This window comes from Urocitellus parryii, chromosome 4 (genome assembly GCF_045843805.1).
Source record: "Urocitellus parryii isolate mUroPar1 chromosome 4, mUroPar1.hap1, whole genome shotgun sequence".
Taxonomy (NCBI): domain Eukaryota; kingdom Metazoa; phylum Chordata; class Mammalia; order Rodentia; family Sciuridae; genus Urocitellus; species Urocitellus parryii.
This window is the reverse complement of record NC_135534.1, coordinates 33,304,076-33,320,341: the sequence shown is the minus strand read 5'-3', so window position 1 is coordinate 33,320,341 and position 16,266 is coordinate 33,304,076. Positions and strand designations below refer to the sequence as shown.

The 16,266-nt window shown below is 42.9% G+C and overlaps 1 protein-coding gene across 5 annotated transcripts in view; it reads right to left on the bottom strand.

Annotated features, from left to right (window-relative positions):
- Positions 1–4,715: 4,715 nt before the first annotated feature.
- The window catches only part of LOC113193889 (uncharacterized), a 170,248-nt gene continuing 158,697 nt past the window's right edge, over positions 4,716–16,266 (bottom strand). For all 5 annotated transcript variants that reach the window (XM_077797488.1, XM_077797487.1, XM_026404700.2 and 2 more), the window contains one exon: positions 4,716–5,812. In XM_077797488.1, the coding sequence (XP_077653614.1) occupies positions 5,428–5,812 (385 nt within the window). In that variant the 3' untranslated portion in view covers positions 4,716–5,427. The remainder of the gene's footprint in view (positions 5,813–16,266) is intronic.

The following is a 16,266-nucleotide window of genomic DNA, read 5'->3' as shown; positions in this document are numbered from 1 at the left end:
TGGGTGGTTTGCAATGGCAAACTTAACTCATGGTTCTGGAGGCCAGAGTCTGAAATCAAAGTGTCCGCGGGGCTGTGTTCCCTCCAAGGTCCCTGAAGGAGAATACTTACATGCTTCCGGTTTCTGGTGACACTAGGAGTGCCTTAGCTTGTGGCTCACTCCTATCTCTGCCTCCAACTTCAGTATGGACTCTGCCTCTTTTCCCTGGGTCTCCCCTTGGCATGTCTCTTATAAAGACACTTGAATCAGATTTAGAGCTCTTCACAATCCAGGATGATCTCTTCTTGAGATTCTTAATGACAGCCGCAAAGACACTTCTTCCAAATAAAGTCACATTCACAGGTTCTGGGGGTTGGGGGGTAGATCTATCTTTTGAAGGGCTACCATTCCACCCTCAGCTTCGTTTGGCCTTGTTTGTACATCGCCCCTCTCTCCTAAGCAGGAATGTAAACTCCATGAGAATAGCACTCTGATCTGTCTCCTTTACTGCTGTTGACAGGGACCTAGAAGGGTAGAGTCTGGTATACAATAAATGCTCAGTAATTATTTGCTTAACAAATTAGAGGCTGGTAGTTTTAATCAAAAGGAATATTCACCTGCAAAAAAAAATTTGCAAAAATATAAGAATAGCTAATACTTAATGGATGATGAGTTGAGCAATTTGCCCAAGATTCTATATTCATTTAATAATGGCAGGGCCAGCGCACAAATCCAGATGTTTCTAGCTCCCCAAATCTCTGCAATTTAGCATTAAGTTGTACTGCTGCAAATCTCTGATTCTCATGTTTTCTCTTTATTTCTTTGCTTACCCACAGCATATGGTTATGTGGTCAGGAAATGAAAATAACTCCGCTTAGCTAGAAACAAGCTGATTTTTTTTTTCTAGCAATGAAAACCTGTTTTTAGGAAAAATGAGAAACTTGCTAACCTTATGTAACCTAAGCATAAGCATAACATTTTTATAGGGTGCTAATATTATTTTTCCTGAAAAAGGGAATACTGGTTGATTTATTAAGTTGTACATAGTAGGACGCTAGATATATTTGGAACATTAGGTTTTTCTTTTCAAGTCAGTGCACATAAGAAGAGTAATCTTCAAAGAGACTTAAGCTTCTGGGGCTGAATTTAACACTATTTAAAGAAAGAAAACCTTAGCCAGGGGATATAGCTGTTAACATGGTGATTTGTAAAACCTTAGATTTCTAATAAGGTCTGACTGTTTCAAGGAAAACATATTTTGTTTCTAGGTAACATTTCAACTCTGATTATGAACAAATGCTACAAAATTGATCTGTAATGGGAAATACTGTAATGTCACAAGGCATTATTTAATGCTTAATGTGACTGAAAGCATTAATTGCTAGGAGCCATATTCTGTCTAAGCAAAACATGAACACACATTTTGTACCTCTCATCTCTTCCTGTAGGTTTCTGAAGGAATTCGAGTGTAACAAAAATGTAGTTAGAAAATCTGCGGTACCTGAAGATTTTCTTCACCTGCTTGATTATTGCACTTGTCCTCTTGTTAGCAAACGCACGAGTCACATCTGCTTAGAAGTACCCAGGCAAACGGCGGGAGCAACATGGCTGCTTATTAGCAGCTCAGCTAAAATAGCTTGTGAAGAGTGAAGTAGTAATGGCTGACAATTTTTCTTTTAAGTCTCTCTAGATTTATTTTTGCCACTTTATAATAAAATCTCGGCTTTCTCCAAGAACATGCATATGAGATCTGGCTGTCCCTTTCTGTAGTTTTAAAACAAATTTATAGTGCTAGAATTTCCCAGTAAAATCCAGGGAGTGCCATAATATTCACTGCTTTGACTCACAGTGAAGTATTAAAATTTAAGCACTAGAAAGATGATGTGATCAGTTCTTAAACTTATGAGATTTACCCAAACGTGAGTTCTGCGGGGGACACACACCCAAGGTGTAAAGCATCCCTCCCCCATCCCAGGCTGTATTCTTACCTCTGTCATTTTTCTCACATAAAATAGAAAACATTGTCTGATTTCCCATAGAATTGCATCAAAGAAAATGAATGTAACAATAGGGTATTTTCCAACCTTGAAGATGTCTGTGTAAGCGGGTGCATAATACATTTCTTCTAGGATAAATTCTAGTAGCTGTATACCAGGCACAATGCCAGTACTTGCAGACATTTCTCATGCAACTCTTTCAACTACCCTATGAGGTTGGTATTTGAAAGAAAGAGAATGAATGGGTTATGCTAGGTAACAAACAGCCCTACCATCCCAGGGTTTTGAAGCAACAGAAGCTTAATTGTTTTTGCAAAGCTGGCTGGGGGCTGGGCCGTTGTTCATGGCAGCAATAGTGCACATCTACCACAAACAGCAGATCACTCACCTAGCACGTGTGAGGCCCTGGGTTTGATTCGGCACCACATAAAAATAAATAAAATGAAGTTATTGTGTCCAACTACAATTAAAATAAATATTAGAGAAAAAAAAAAAAGAAAGCCAAACACAGGTAATTGAATGCTACCTCCTGAAAGTGATCCATGTCATTCTTGCCCACTGACATTGTTCAAAGCAAGTCACATGGCCATATCTAATTTGAAGAGAGCAGGGGAGAGCAATCCTTCTGTTGAAAACATTGGGGGACAGTACCTGTGGTCACTACAGCATTATTTTCCCTATGTCACAAATCAGGGAATGTAGAGGAAAGTAATATTCAAAGTCACACAACTCATAAACAAGGTGACTCTGTCATTGATGGTTCAGACCAAGACACCATTGACAATGAAAGGGGCCAGTTTTAATTGATATCTCTCCAAATCCTGGCCCACCTTCCCTGCCCATTTTGGAATTTTAGCAACACCCACTCCATTCTTCTGGCTGTGCCTCTCCCCGTGGTTGAGAACGTCCTGGGCCAAAGGGTTTTGCTGACTCAGAGCCAGGGCCACCTTTTCTAGATATGCCTCCAAGTCCTCATAAGACCCCAGAAGTGCATGCCCCAAAGACCCCAAACATCTTCAAGCCCTGGTTGGCCTCTTCCCCAGGTATTCTTCCAAAAGGCAGGCAAAGTAGTAGGCACATGCTTAGCTAGTTAGACTAGCCAAATGTCAGCTGTTGGAGAGTGGACTCAATTTGATCATGCAAGCCGATCAGTGGAGAGTGGACTCAATTTGATCATATACACTCCAATCGTTTGAATATGTTCCCCCAAAATTCATATGCTAAAATCAAAGTCCCAATGTAATGGTATTAAAAGGTGGGACCCTGTAGAGGGGATTAAGTCATGAGGATTAGTGCCCTTATAAAGGGCTAGAGAGAGCTAGTGAGGTCCTTCTTTTGCCTCTCTACTCTTCCATCATGTGAGGACACAGCCACAAGACAACATCTTGGAAGCAGAGAGGAATACTTGCCAGACACCAAAGCTGTTGCTGCCTTGATCTTGGATGTTCCAGCCTCCCAAACTGCAAGAACTTCCTTCTTATAAATTACCCAGGCTAAGGCATTTTGTTACAGCAGCAGGAATGGACTAAAGTATACACCTACACGAAGCCCATTGAGAGAGAGAAAAAGGGTGGAGTGACCCATGGACTATTTGGCAGTTTTACCCCTCTCTGGAACCCACAAGTATTAGCCCATGATGCTGGGATAATCAGAACTATTCCGGGAGAACTTAGACATGTGGTTTCCCTGCAGAGAAGGCAGATCCAGATGCAAATCCAGGTCTCACTCATGGTGGACCTGTTGTCTTCATCATTCCACTGAATTGCCTCTGATTAAGAATTTTTTGGTCAAACTACCACTACTATCCCCATAATTTTCAAAGACTGGTGGTATAGAATGGTGTAACATAAAAATTCAGGTTTACTGTGATGAGATGCATAGCTGGCAACACAGAAAGATGGATTCAAAGACCCAGCTGGATTAGAGTTCTAGCTCTGCCGGGCAGAAGTTTCACAGTCTGGGTGGACAGATCACTTCCTCCTGAGGAGCCTGTCCTGATTCCACTGTGGGCATAATAATAATAATAATGATTACAAAACTCAACACTCAGAGTAGTTATGTAACTAAGGTGAGATAATGCATGTGGCCTTGAAGTTGGAGGTGATGCATGAGTACTAGAATTTCTCCTCACTGACCTGCTTGAGAAGGTCAAGTGTCAGAGGTCATGTAGACAATGCCTGCAAACATCAGGCTGCTGGTTAATAGTCTTCCAAGCTTTAGAATCACTGTGTGAAGTGTTTCTAAAATCTAAAAATTGATCTAGTTGAAATTTGATTGGTTTTAATGGCAAAGGGATAGCACTTGGATTTGTGTATATCACAGTGAGGATATTCCAAAGCTATTTATATATGGTAGGGATTTGGAACTCAGTTCCATAGCAGACCAAGAGTCTCCATTTATTTAAAAGCATTCAGGAGTCCAACTGGAAAAAGGTCTTTAGGGATCATGTTTTCCAGATAAGGCAACTGAGGTCCAGAGAGATAAAACCCACAGTTTTCTGTGGGTCAGGTTGAGGCTGAGACCAATTTTGAACTCAAGCCCCTTTTCTGCCTCCAAGGATCTTCTTCGAAGCTTTAACATTCTCATCTGAAAGATGTTAATGATGACATTGGCCATACAGAACAAGGATAAGGATCAAGTAAGGTCATGACCACAAAGCATTTTGTGTAGGTGGCACTCAGTAAGTGGCAACCATTTTTGTTTTTATCCCAAAGGATGGTCTTCACATATTTCAGCATCAAAGATTCACTTTATTCATAGCTACTCTTGGCTTCAAGTATGGATCTAACAGATAAGCATCAAAGGATTGTTTTTTGGTTGTTTTTAAACATATGAAATGAAGGTGATTTTTCCAGCACCAGAGTTCACATCCCTACTCCCCACCCCATCCCCCATAGGCCACATGATTATTAGCTGAAAGAAGCTGAAGACATTTAATGAGTCATTTCAGATCAATGATCTTCAACCAGGCCCAGCTGGTGAGATATTGATAAGGAAATGTGCAATCCAGAGAAGAGCAGTTGACTTACAGGAAGTGAATGGGGCTCCTTTGCAGAAATGGATCCTCCAGGGCCTGGGCTGGCCTGGGCCTCAGGGTTGGTGCAGGCTGGAGAGGCAACATTATGTGGTGGCTAAGAGCATGGGCTTCCGAGTCCAGTGGCCTTTCTTTGGCTGCTGCTTCCACTCTGAAACTTTACTTTCCTCTTTTGTAAAAGGGCAGCGAGAACAATACCTGTCTCGAGAGGTTGGCTGTGATGGTCCAAGGGATACATTGTGCAAAAATACTTGGCCCAGGGTCTGTCTTACGCAAGGAGGTGATTCATTGACAGAGCTAGATGACTCTTAACAGCCATTTAAAAGGCAAAAGGTATATCTAATAAATCAAAAGAAATTTCAGAGAGGATAATCTAAACTTTATTTTACGAGCAATTCCATAGAGAGTGTACCCAATTCACACAGAAGCTGGGATCATCAGCTTCATCAGGCCCTTCCTGAAGTCTTCGGGGAGCCCTGCTGGCTTGCTGGTGGCTGGATTCACAAAGACGTGGACTGAAGACCCCGTGGTACAGGCCAAAGCATCAAACTGAGCCAATTTAGGATGGCCAAAGAAAAAGCCATCAGAGAGGTCACAGTGATCTACTGAAGGTGGCTCCTCCGTGTGCTTAGGTGGAAACAGAGCCAGTCGGTAATGCACGCTGGAGTGACCCACTTTCTCCACTGACAAGGCAGCCACAGGGATCTGAGGGAAGCTGATGGGTGAATAGTAGGTGCACTGATTGGTCACCATGAACCCCACCATCGGGGACGACAGTAGGCTGGTTTTCAGGCCACAGTACCTAGAAGGGAAAATCACAATGCATGCTCCAGGTTGTCAAGGCACTGTCCCCCAGCCCAAAGGCAGTGTGCTTCAATGATCAAGGGCCCTAGCCCCAAAGGGCCTTATTTAAATCCCAGTTCTGAGCCAGACCTGGTGGCACACAGCTCTAATCCCAGTGACTCCAGTGGCAGGAGGATTGCAAGTCTGAGGCCAGCCTCAACAACTTAGTGAGGCCCTAAGCAACTTAGCAAGACCCTTCTTAAAATATAAAAAATAAACAAAAAGGGCTGGGAATGCGGCTCAGTGGTAGAGCACCCCTGGGTTCAATCCCCAGTATCTAAATCAATCAATCAATCAATCAATAAAAATAAATCTCAGTTCTGCCATTTACTAGCTGAATTACCTTGGGCAAGATACTAAATTCTCTGTGCTTCGGTTCCTACAATATATATATACCTCATAAATGTGAGAATTAAGAGGTGAGTGTACACCATTTACTATAGCAACACTAAACATTGACTTTTCTAATATAATTATGTCCATCTTGTCCTTGCTTCATGATGAAAGAGGCAGGAACTTTGGTGCTAAATAAGAGAGAAAACTCACTTATCAGGTTCAATGAGTTATTGTGTCTCTCGTCTGCTACTAGATTCCCATCTCTTTAAGGATAGGAGCTGTGTCTCATTCATTTTTAAAAGTCTGTCGAATAGAAATGAATTGGCACTTGCGATAAGATCTGGCGGGCAGCGAGAATGGGAAATGGAAAGCGTCATGCTGCTTTCCAGCCCCTCTCCACCTTCCCACCCATTTGTGATTTAAACATTTTCAGCACATCATCTTATTGTCTCCTTTTCTTGAAAATATATTAAGATTGAATGTGAGGATTAACTGTGAGGGAACAGCTACGTGCTGTGTATAGGTCTGACTACCAAGTTGTTCATGGAGGAGAAACAGACACAGACCCCAGGCTCCACTCCGAGAGGGCACTGAGTGGCTGTGGGCAGCCACCCTGGGAACCCATCGCTGTCACCCATGGTGACATTAGATATGTTCCCTTCCTCCCTTGGAACAAGCTGTAGAATGAAAAAAGATCCCATTACAGAACAGTAGGTCCTGTCCCGCGAGATCTCATTTGCTATACTAGAACATATTAGCTTATGGCCATATTGACTTAAACAAAACCTTGGATGGATAAACTGCAAAATGTTCTCCGCACTTATCTCATAGGAGAATCTGGGGGAAATGTGGGGTTTTGGCGGGGGGTTGTTTTTTGATTTTTTAAAAACTTGTATGAATGTTCTAAACTGAACATGATTTGCCTTCAAATGAAGAAAAACGTTTTTAAATGACAGTGAAGTTCATTTTTTTTTTATAAAATAAAAGCTTCAAGAGATGAGCCATTTGGATTAACAAGACTCCTTTTGTCCCTGAGCACCTCCTGCCACCCACCTGAAGGCTTCCTCATAAGTACTAAAAGGCTACCTTAGTGCTTTTGGAATGTTGTAACAAAAATATCATAGACTGGGTGGCTTATCAACAATAGAAATTCGTTTCTCACAGTTCTAGAAGCGAGGATGTCCAAGATCAAGGTGCCAGTAGAATGGTGTCTGTTGAAGTTCACTTCCTGGTTCACAGACAGCATGACTCTGTCGTCACATGACAGAAGGGATGAGGGAGCTCTCTGGGGTCTCTTTTATATGGGCACTGATCCCATTCATGAGGGTCCTGCCCTTGAAACTAATCAATTCCCGAATGCCCCATCCAAATACCCTTGCATTAAAGATTAGCTTTCAACACATGAATGGTGGGACGCATGCATTCAGTGCATAGCAGAAGGAGGAGGGGAAAGAGAAGAGCCTTGCTTTGCAGCTTGACCCCAAGATCCAGTGAGAATCAAATTCTCCCATTTTCTTTCCCCTAGCCTCTCTGTTGCTATTGCCTTTCTATGCTCTGCCACAATTTTCCTCTTTCTTTTAAGAGAGCAGACAGTAAATAAATGGTGCCTCTTCCCACCAGGAGAGTAATATTTCATGAGCTCCTTGTTTTCTGTGTGAGCTCAGACACGAGGCTTTTAAATAATTGAAATGCAGGAGTGCATTTAAGCCAAGCCATCAACTGAGCACCTGTTATATGTCAGGCCTGTGCTCGGTGCTTTACACTTTATATTCATTTCTCAAAATAACCCCTGCAAGGTGTTTAATTTCCCCTAGTTTACAGGGAAGAAAATAAAGCAGAGCGGTCGAACAAGTTTCCCAAGGTTGCATGGAGTAAATGGTGGACTTGAACCCAAACTTCAGGCTCTCTAGATACAAGTTTCCCACTTTTTGCTCCACCCCAGATTTCCAAATGGTGAAACAAAAATCTATATTTTAGTTCAGTAGATGAACTGCATTTTCTTTAGGTGATTCTGTGACTGTGGAGAAGCTTCATTACATTAGACAATGTGCCCCAGGTTTGCAGTGTGTTTGGGTTTAGTGGTAACAGAGGGTCCCTAGTGAGAGTTTTTTGAACTATGGCTTTTCTTTTAGATTTTATTTTATTTTTTATCAAGGTGTGTATAGGTGTACATACTTTCAAAAAGACAACTAGTTGCTCAAGTCTTATCACAAAATAAACAAAACAACAAAAAAAAAACCACAGCATATTTCTGGCCGATTATATATTCATTAGTTATAGATGTTCTTAGAATTAGTTGTAGATGTTCAAGATGAATTCATTTATTATGCAACCTCCACTGCTCTTTGTTAGATGCTGAGTGCTGTGGTTTGGATAAGTGTTCCCCAAAGGCACTGTGTTAAAGCATTGGTCCCTGGGGTAGCTCTATTGGGAGGTGGTGTAACTCTTAGTAGGAGGGGTCTCCCGGAGAGCCTTATGTCATTGAAGACACACTAACAAAAAGAATTGTGGGCTGGACTCGGTGATGCACACCTGTAATCCCAGCAGCTTGGGAGATTGAGACAGGAGGATCATGAGTTCAAAGCCAGCCTCAGAAAAAGCAAGGCACTAAGCAACTCAGTGAGACCCTGTCTCTAAATAAAATACAAAATAGGGCTGGGAGGGATAACAGGAACATATCTCAACATCATGAAGGCTATCTACACTAAGCCCCAGGCCAACAGCATTCTAAATGGAGAAAAATTAAAGGCATTTCCTCTAAAAACTGGAACAAGACAGGGATGCCCTCTTTCACCACTTGTATGTAACATAGTTCTTGAAACACTGGCCAGAGCAATTGGACGAAAGAAATTAAGGGGTATGTATAGGAAAAGAAGAACTTAAATTAGCACTATTTGCTGACAATATGATTCTATACCTAGAAGACCCAAAAAGCTCCTCCAGAAAACTTCTAGAACTAGTAAATGAATTCAGCAAAGTAGCAAGATACAAAATCAACACCATAAATTAAAGGCATTTCTGTAGATCAGTGACAAATCCTCTGAAAGGAAAATGAGGAAAACTACCCCATTTACAACAGCCTAAAAAAAAAAAAAAGAATTACAACTTAACGAAAGATGTAAAAGATCTATACAATAAAAACTACAGAACTCTAAGGAAAGAAATCAAAGAAGACCTTAGAAAATGGAAAGATCTACCTTGCTCTTGGATAGGCAGAATTAATATTATCAAAATGACCATACTAGCAAAAGCACTATACAGATTTAATGCAATTCTGATCAAAATCTCAATGGCATTCCTCATAGAAATAGAAAAAGCAATCGTGAAATTCATCTGGAAAAATAAGAGACTCAGAATAGCTAAAGGCAAGAAGAGTGAAGCAGGTGGTATCGCTCTACCAGAACTTAAACTATAGTCCAGAACAGTAACAAAAACAACATGGTATTGGCACCAAAACAGACTGGTAGACCAATAGTACAGAACAGAGGACACAGAGACTAACTCACAAAATTATAATTATCTTATGTTACACAAAGGTGCCAAAAACATACATTGGAGAAAAGATAGCCTCTTCAACAAATGGTGCTGGGAAAACTGGAAATCCATATGCAACAAAATGAAATTAAACCCCTATCTCTCATCATGCACAAAACTCAACTCAAAGTGGATCAAGGACCTAGGAATTAAAACAGAGACTCTGCATCTAACAGAAGAAAAAGTAGGCCCTAATCTTCATCATGCCGGATTAGACCCCAACTTCCTTAATAAGACTCCTATAGCACAAAAATTAAAAGCAGGAATCAATAAAAGGGATGCATTCAGGCTAAAAAGTTTCTTTTCAGCAAAATAAACAAACTGTGAGGTGAATAGAGAGCCTATATCTTGGGAGCAAATTTTTACCCCTTCCGTATCAGATAGAGCACTAACTCTAGGTACATAAAGAACTCAAAAAAGCTAAACACACACACACACACACACACACACACACACACACACACACAAAGTAACCCAATCAATAAATGGGCCAAGGACCTGAACAGACATTTCTCAGAAGAGGATATGCAATCATCAACAAATATATGAAAAATGTGCATCATCTCTAGCAATTAGAGAAATGCAAATCAAAACTACTCTAAGATTTTATCTCACTTCAGTCAGAATGGCAGCTATTATGAAGACAAACAACAATAAGTGTTGGAGAGGATGTGGGGAAAGAGGTACACTCATACATTGCTGGTGGGAGTGTAAATTGGTGTAGCCAATATGGAAAGCAATATGGAGATTCCTTGGAAAACTGGGAATGGAACCACCATTTGACCCAGCTATCCCTCTCCTCCGTCTATACCCAAAGGACTTAAAAACAGCATACTATAGGGATACAGCCACATCAATGTTTATAGCAGCACAATTCACAAAAGCTGAACTGTGGAATCAACCTAGATGCTCTTCAGTAGATGAATGGATAAAAAAAATGTGGCATATATACACAATGGGATATTACTCAGCAATGAAAGAGAATAAAATCATGGCATTTGCAGGTAAATAGATGGAGTTAGAGAAGATAATGCTAAGTGAAGTTAGCCAATCCCCAAAAAACAAATGTTGACTGTTTTCTCTGATAAGGTGACTGATTCATAGTGGGGTAGGGAGGAGGAGCATGGGAGGAATAGACGAACTCTAGATAGGGCAGAGAGGTGAGAGGGGAAGGGAGGGGCAGGGGGTTAGCAATGATGGTGGAATGTGATAGATATCATCATCCAAAGAACATGTATGAAGACACGAATTGGTGTGAACATTCTTTATATCCAATCAGAGGTATGAAAAATTGTGCTCTATATGTGTAATATGGATAGTAATGCATTCTGCTGTCATTTGCTTTTTAAAAAATCATTTAAAAAATTGGGCTGGGAAGTGGCTCTGTGTTCAACTTCCCCTAAGTTCCATATCTGGTTCTGCCCACCCCACCCCCACGCCAAAAATGAATTGTCTCTTCCTCTTCCTTTCCTCATCCTGTTTCATGACGGTTTCACTCCATCACACACTATCATGATGTACTACCCTTTCAGAGGCCCAAAGCAACGAGCTTCCAAACCATGGACTGGAACCTTGAAAACATAAGCCAAAATAACTTTTTCTTTTTATAACTTAGTTATCTCAAGTATTTTGTTATAGTAATGTGAAGCTGATTGATGCATTGAAGATACATCTTTGAGCAAGAGAGAATTCCTGCCTTCAGAAGTTCTCAATGAGAGGAGGAGTGTGTATTAGCTCTTGTCTTCCCCGTGGCCACAAAATGCTTGATCCTTTATGACTGCAGAATAAGGGAAAGTCAGGTTGTCCCATTGCACTCTGTCCTTCTTTTCTCCTTTTCTCAACAAATACTTATTGTGTATCTACTACATTCCAAGTATGTGCTAGACATCAGAGAGAGAGTAGAGAATAGGCTGGATGCAATGCGCCCTGCCCATATGTAGCTTTAGTCTAGAGAGGAAGCAATCATCAGAAGCAATCCCCATGCAATGTGATGGATGCGATGCTCGGGAAAGCAGAGGGGCGCTGCCAGGTCAGAGCAGGAGACCTACTTGGTCTTGGGAATCTGGGACGACCTTCCAAGAAGTGACAGCTAAAATGAGACAGGAAGAAAATGCAGGAGTTCTTCAAGTCAACAGAAGGAGAAAAAGTCTTCCAGGAGGAGAAACAGTGTGTATGAAGGCCCAGAGGCCAGAGAGAGAAGGGCACATCCCAGAGATGACAGAATTCCCCAGGGTCTGGAGCACAGACTGCAGAGGAGGCGGGGAGGAGAGGAGCAGCCAGACTGGGAGCAGCCTTGTTAAAGAACTTGGATTTCATCCTGGGGCAATGGGAAGCCAACAAATGTATTGCAAGGGGGAAGCGTGAGATGGGTGTGTTTAGTGTAATCCGTGGTTTTAGATGGGACAATGGGTTCCAACAGAAACAATCACATCCGCAGGGAGAACAGCACAGGCAACGCCTACCATTCTGGCAAAAGTGCCTTGGACTAGGGTAGCCACCACCGAGATGGGAAAAAAACCGGATGGATTCAAGAGAACCTTTTAGCAGAAGGTTTGATGATGAATTGGAGTGGACAGAAAAGAGGCCAGGATGGCTCCCAGACTTAGGACACATCCTGACAGGTCCACTGGTGGCAAAGGAGATGTGGGGCGGAGGCACCAGGTGCAGGTGAAGCAGGTGAGTGAAGAGTTCAGGGTTGCAGAGGGTGAGCTTATGTGCCCGTGAGATCCTGCAAAACGTGAACACAGACTCATTAATATGATTAGCATATGTGCAGCCCCATCCCACCAGGCCTTCCATTAGGCACAGAACCTGGATTGTTTCCCAGGGGGCATTTGGGTACATGGGTCTAGAGCCAAGAAGACTGCTTTGGGCTAGAGATACGGGGTGAGAGGCACAATTAGATCTAGAATTAGATCAGGGTCCCAACAGGTAACATAAAGATTCGGGGCTGGCTGGGTGTTAATGTGGTGGGATGTGGTGAGCCTGCACGGAGCCAGAGAGCAAGTGCCCAGTCTGACGCCAGACAGATTCAAACTTCTGAAAAGTACCAGACAGACAAACTCACGCATGGCCTCCCTGGGTTTGTCTTTCGGGATCCCATTTTGTGATCTTTGAGCGAGATGGTAATCACACCAGGGAAAAAGGAAATGCTACATAGGACAGAATGTAGAGGGGAATGAACTTGAGCCCAGAGATTTTGCTTTCCACCTCAAAAATCACCTTTGAATAAACCTCCCATTGAAGGCTTCCTGTGGTGTACATAGCAAGTGACTGATAGTGTCTGATTCTGGCACTACCCCATCATCACACGAGGTAAATGCCTCTCTCCCATGCATTCTTGCCCCCAATTTAGAAAAGTTTAGAATAAAGGAATATAGCATTGGAAGATCAGAATCTCCCAAGGCACCTGGGAGATTAGATCCCCAACTTCCCCTCAGACCTAAAGAGTCAGTCTGCTGAGATGGCTCCTGCATCTTTTTTTTTATTTAAAAAAAAATTAAATTTGTTTTAATTATTTATATATGAAAATAGAATGCACTTTGATATATCACATATAATGGAATATGACTTCTCATTCTTCTGCTTGTACATGATGTAGAATCATGCCAGACATAGTAACATGTGTACATAGGGTAATGATGTCTGATTCACTTTGCAATCCTTCCTACCCCCAAACCCCCTCCCCTGCCTTCACTCCCCAGCATTGCATAAGAAATAAACTAAATAAATAAATGCAGGCATCTTTATTTAACAAGTTGCAGGTGATTCTGATACACCTGAGCGTGACAGTGTTTTCTAGGGCTACCTCCTTAGAAAAGGAAGCCACCCAGAGAGGAAGCTGCTCACAGTCACACAGCTAGGAAGGGCCAGGGGTCTGCCTGTCTTCTGCCCTTCATTACGGACCCTTCAGATGAGTCCATTCACCTCCTGTCCCCAGACTCAGCCCCAGCTCAGGCTTGAAGAGTCATGAGTCTCAAACCCAACCACAGCTCAGGGTCAGATGGGCACTGCCCATGATCCTCACTCACCTGACTTAGCAGCTAACTCCAAAGACTGGGCTGTCTTACCTTCTCCTCTCTCCTCCAAAGGCCTACCTCCTTCAGGGGATCCATAACCAGGCTCAGCCTGGACCCCTGTGCAGAAGCCCTGCCTCAGTGCCACCCCAGGCCTCTGGTCTGAGTGAGGACACAACTCTGCCTCCTCCGGAGGCTGGAAGAGAAACCATCTGTCAAGCAGGGTGAGGCCGGTGGGCAGATGGCACTACGACACCTTTCAGAGGGCTGCAGCTATTTTCGTCACTTGTTATAAATAGCACAGAATGGGCCATAGCTACCTGGAATGCCAGGGCAGGAGTCTGGCAGGAAGTCCATCCCCACACTCCTTCAACTAAGAATAAACACAGGCTGGCGGGGTGGGGGGGAACCCACAACTCCTGCTGGGTCCTCCAGGGGCATCACAAGGGCAGCTGAAGGGCACATGAGGCCTTGGGAGCCACACAAGGAGGCCTCTGAGTGTTGTTCATAGGATATGTGGTCACAAGGAGAAGTGCAAACGTTAGAAATGGAGACCAGGGAGAAAATACCTTAAACGGGAACATAAATAAAGTCAACAGATGAGGATGAAACGAACACTTCAGAACGTCATCTTTGTGTCTTTGTAGAAGTCATTTATCTTCAGTGAAGCCTATTTGGATCTTGTCATTACAGAACGACTGACTTGGGTCTCCAGAGCCCAGGGAGACCAATTGAAATAAACTGGTTCCTATGTCAACAAGAATTAAATAAGGCAATGCACATTGTATGTGTCCTGACTTATTTCTGGACCCTAAAGATTTCTGTAGTTATTGTTGTCTGCTTATTTTTCCAGCTTTTCAAACAGCTTTAGTCTCTGTGGGTGGAGACTTATATTTATGGGCTACTTTTTTTTTTTGAGAAGACCCCTGTAGTTCTGCAGTAACCAGCTGGGGTGCAGACAGCGGGGACTCTCACTAAAGGCCACCACATTGTTGTTTCAGATGATGTCAAAAAGCCACGGACAGGGCTGGGGATGTGGCTCAAGCGGTAGCGTGCTCGCCTGGCATGCGTGCGGCCCGGGTTCGATCCTCAGCACCACATACCAACAAAGATGTTGTGTCCGCCGAGAACTAAAAAATAAATAAATAAATATTTAAAAAAAAAAAAAGCCACGGACACGAGAACCAGGGTAACAGAGCAGGAGGGAAAGAACCAGATGGATGATGTTTGGCCACTGCTACACTTTAGGAACTTCCAGGAATAGCTGTGGTATGCTTCAGAAGGAAGAGAGAATGGGCCCAGCTACTGAGCCAGGAGAAGTTGAAGTCAATGTGATTTAACTAGTGTTTACTGCGTTGTCATAACAGGTACAACAGAAGTCTGGCTCGGCCCCTTTGTGGCAATGATTCAAGTGTAACCAGTTTGTGCAGCTAAGATCTGTTCCACAGGATCTGGTAACTCAATCTAGACTTTTTAAGCTTTACCAGTTGAGCCATATCCTTGGATTTTGTGCTGGTGATACCACAGTGCGAATAGGTTCTCTTTTCTGGTGGGTCCTACATTAATCAAAGAAAGCCAATGTTGAATACTTCACTCACACAGAGAGTGAGCATTCTGCAGGAAATTGATAGACGTGGTTAGGTGAGATGCTGTAATGAAGAAGCCTGATCTAGCAAGAGACCAGGGAAACACAGAGCTTCTGAGGAACGGAAAGGAGGAGGCAGGTGAGGTCACTTGCTGGACCATGAACATGGTGCTGGATGGGCCTTATCATGTATGAATTGTATTTTACCCTAAAAGATAAGAAGCCATGCTACTAGGGGAAGGTGGTGGCTTGATCATGCTGCATTTCAAGAACAGCACTCTAGGAAATGGACCGGGGAAGCCAAGGGTGGATGCAGAGACCTCAGGAGACTGCTAAGATGATGAGACCCAGGCTGGGCGGGAACAGCAGACACCACAGCTGTGGCTTCCAGAGCTATTCACAGAGGAGCTCAAAGGACAGATACCTGGGCCTTTCCTGGCTGACTGGCTTCCACCTCTGACAAAGGATAGTGATGGATGGTAACAGCACCAAAGAGCAGGTGCCTCCATCAGCTCCCTCCCATCTTTGAGGCTGTTGATGAAACCTTGGAGCCTCCACCATAAATCACACCACCCTCTCTAGGTTCTGCCTCAGGCACCCACCATGCTGCATGGACCTGGGCTCTTGTCCCATTTTCAGAGTATAATTTTAGATCTAGCCAATACTTTCCAAATACTTCAAGAAGAATATTATCCCAAAGCTCAGGGAAATGGCCGTGCAGAGAAGTAAATTTATTTGAAATGCATAAGCTGTTTTTTTTTTTTTTCAGAAGACATGGGGGGCAGTTAAGATGGAAATGGGAAGGAGTGTTTTCTGATCATTCCACATTTGGAACAACCACAACCTGAAGAATACGGAGTTTTTTTCTTTGATTAGTTTCCTGTTGCTTTAGAGCGCATTTTGACTCTCTTCACAGGACAAATTTTATTATAGATAACAAGA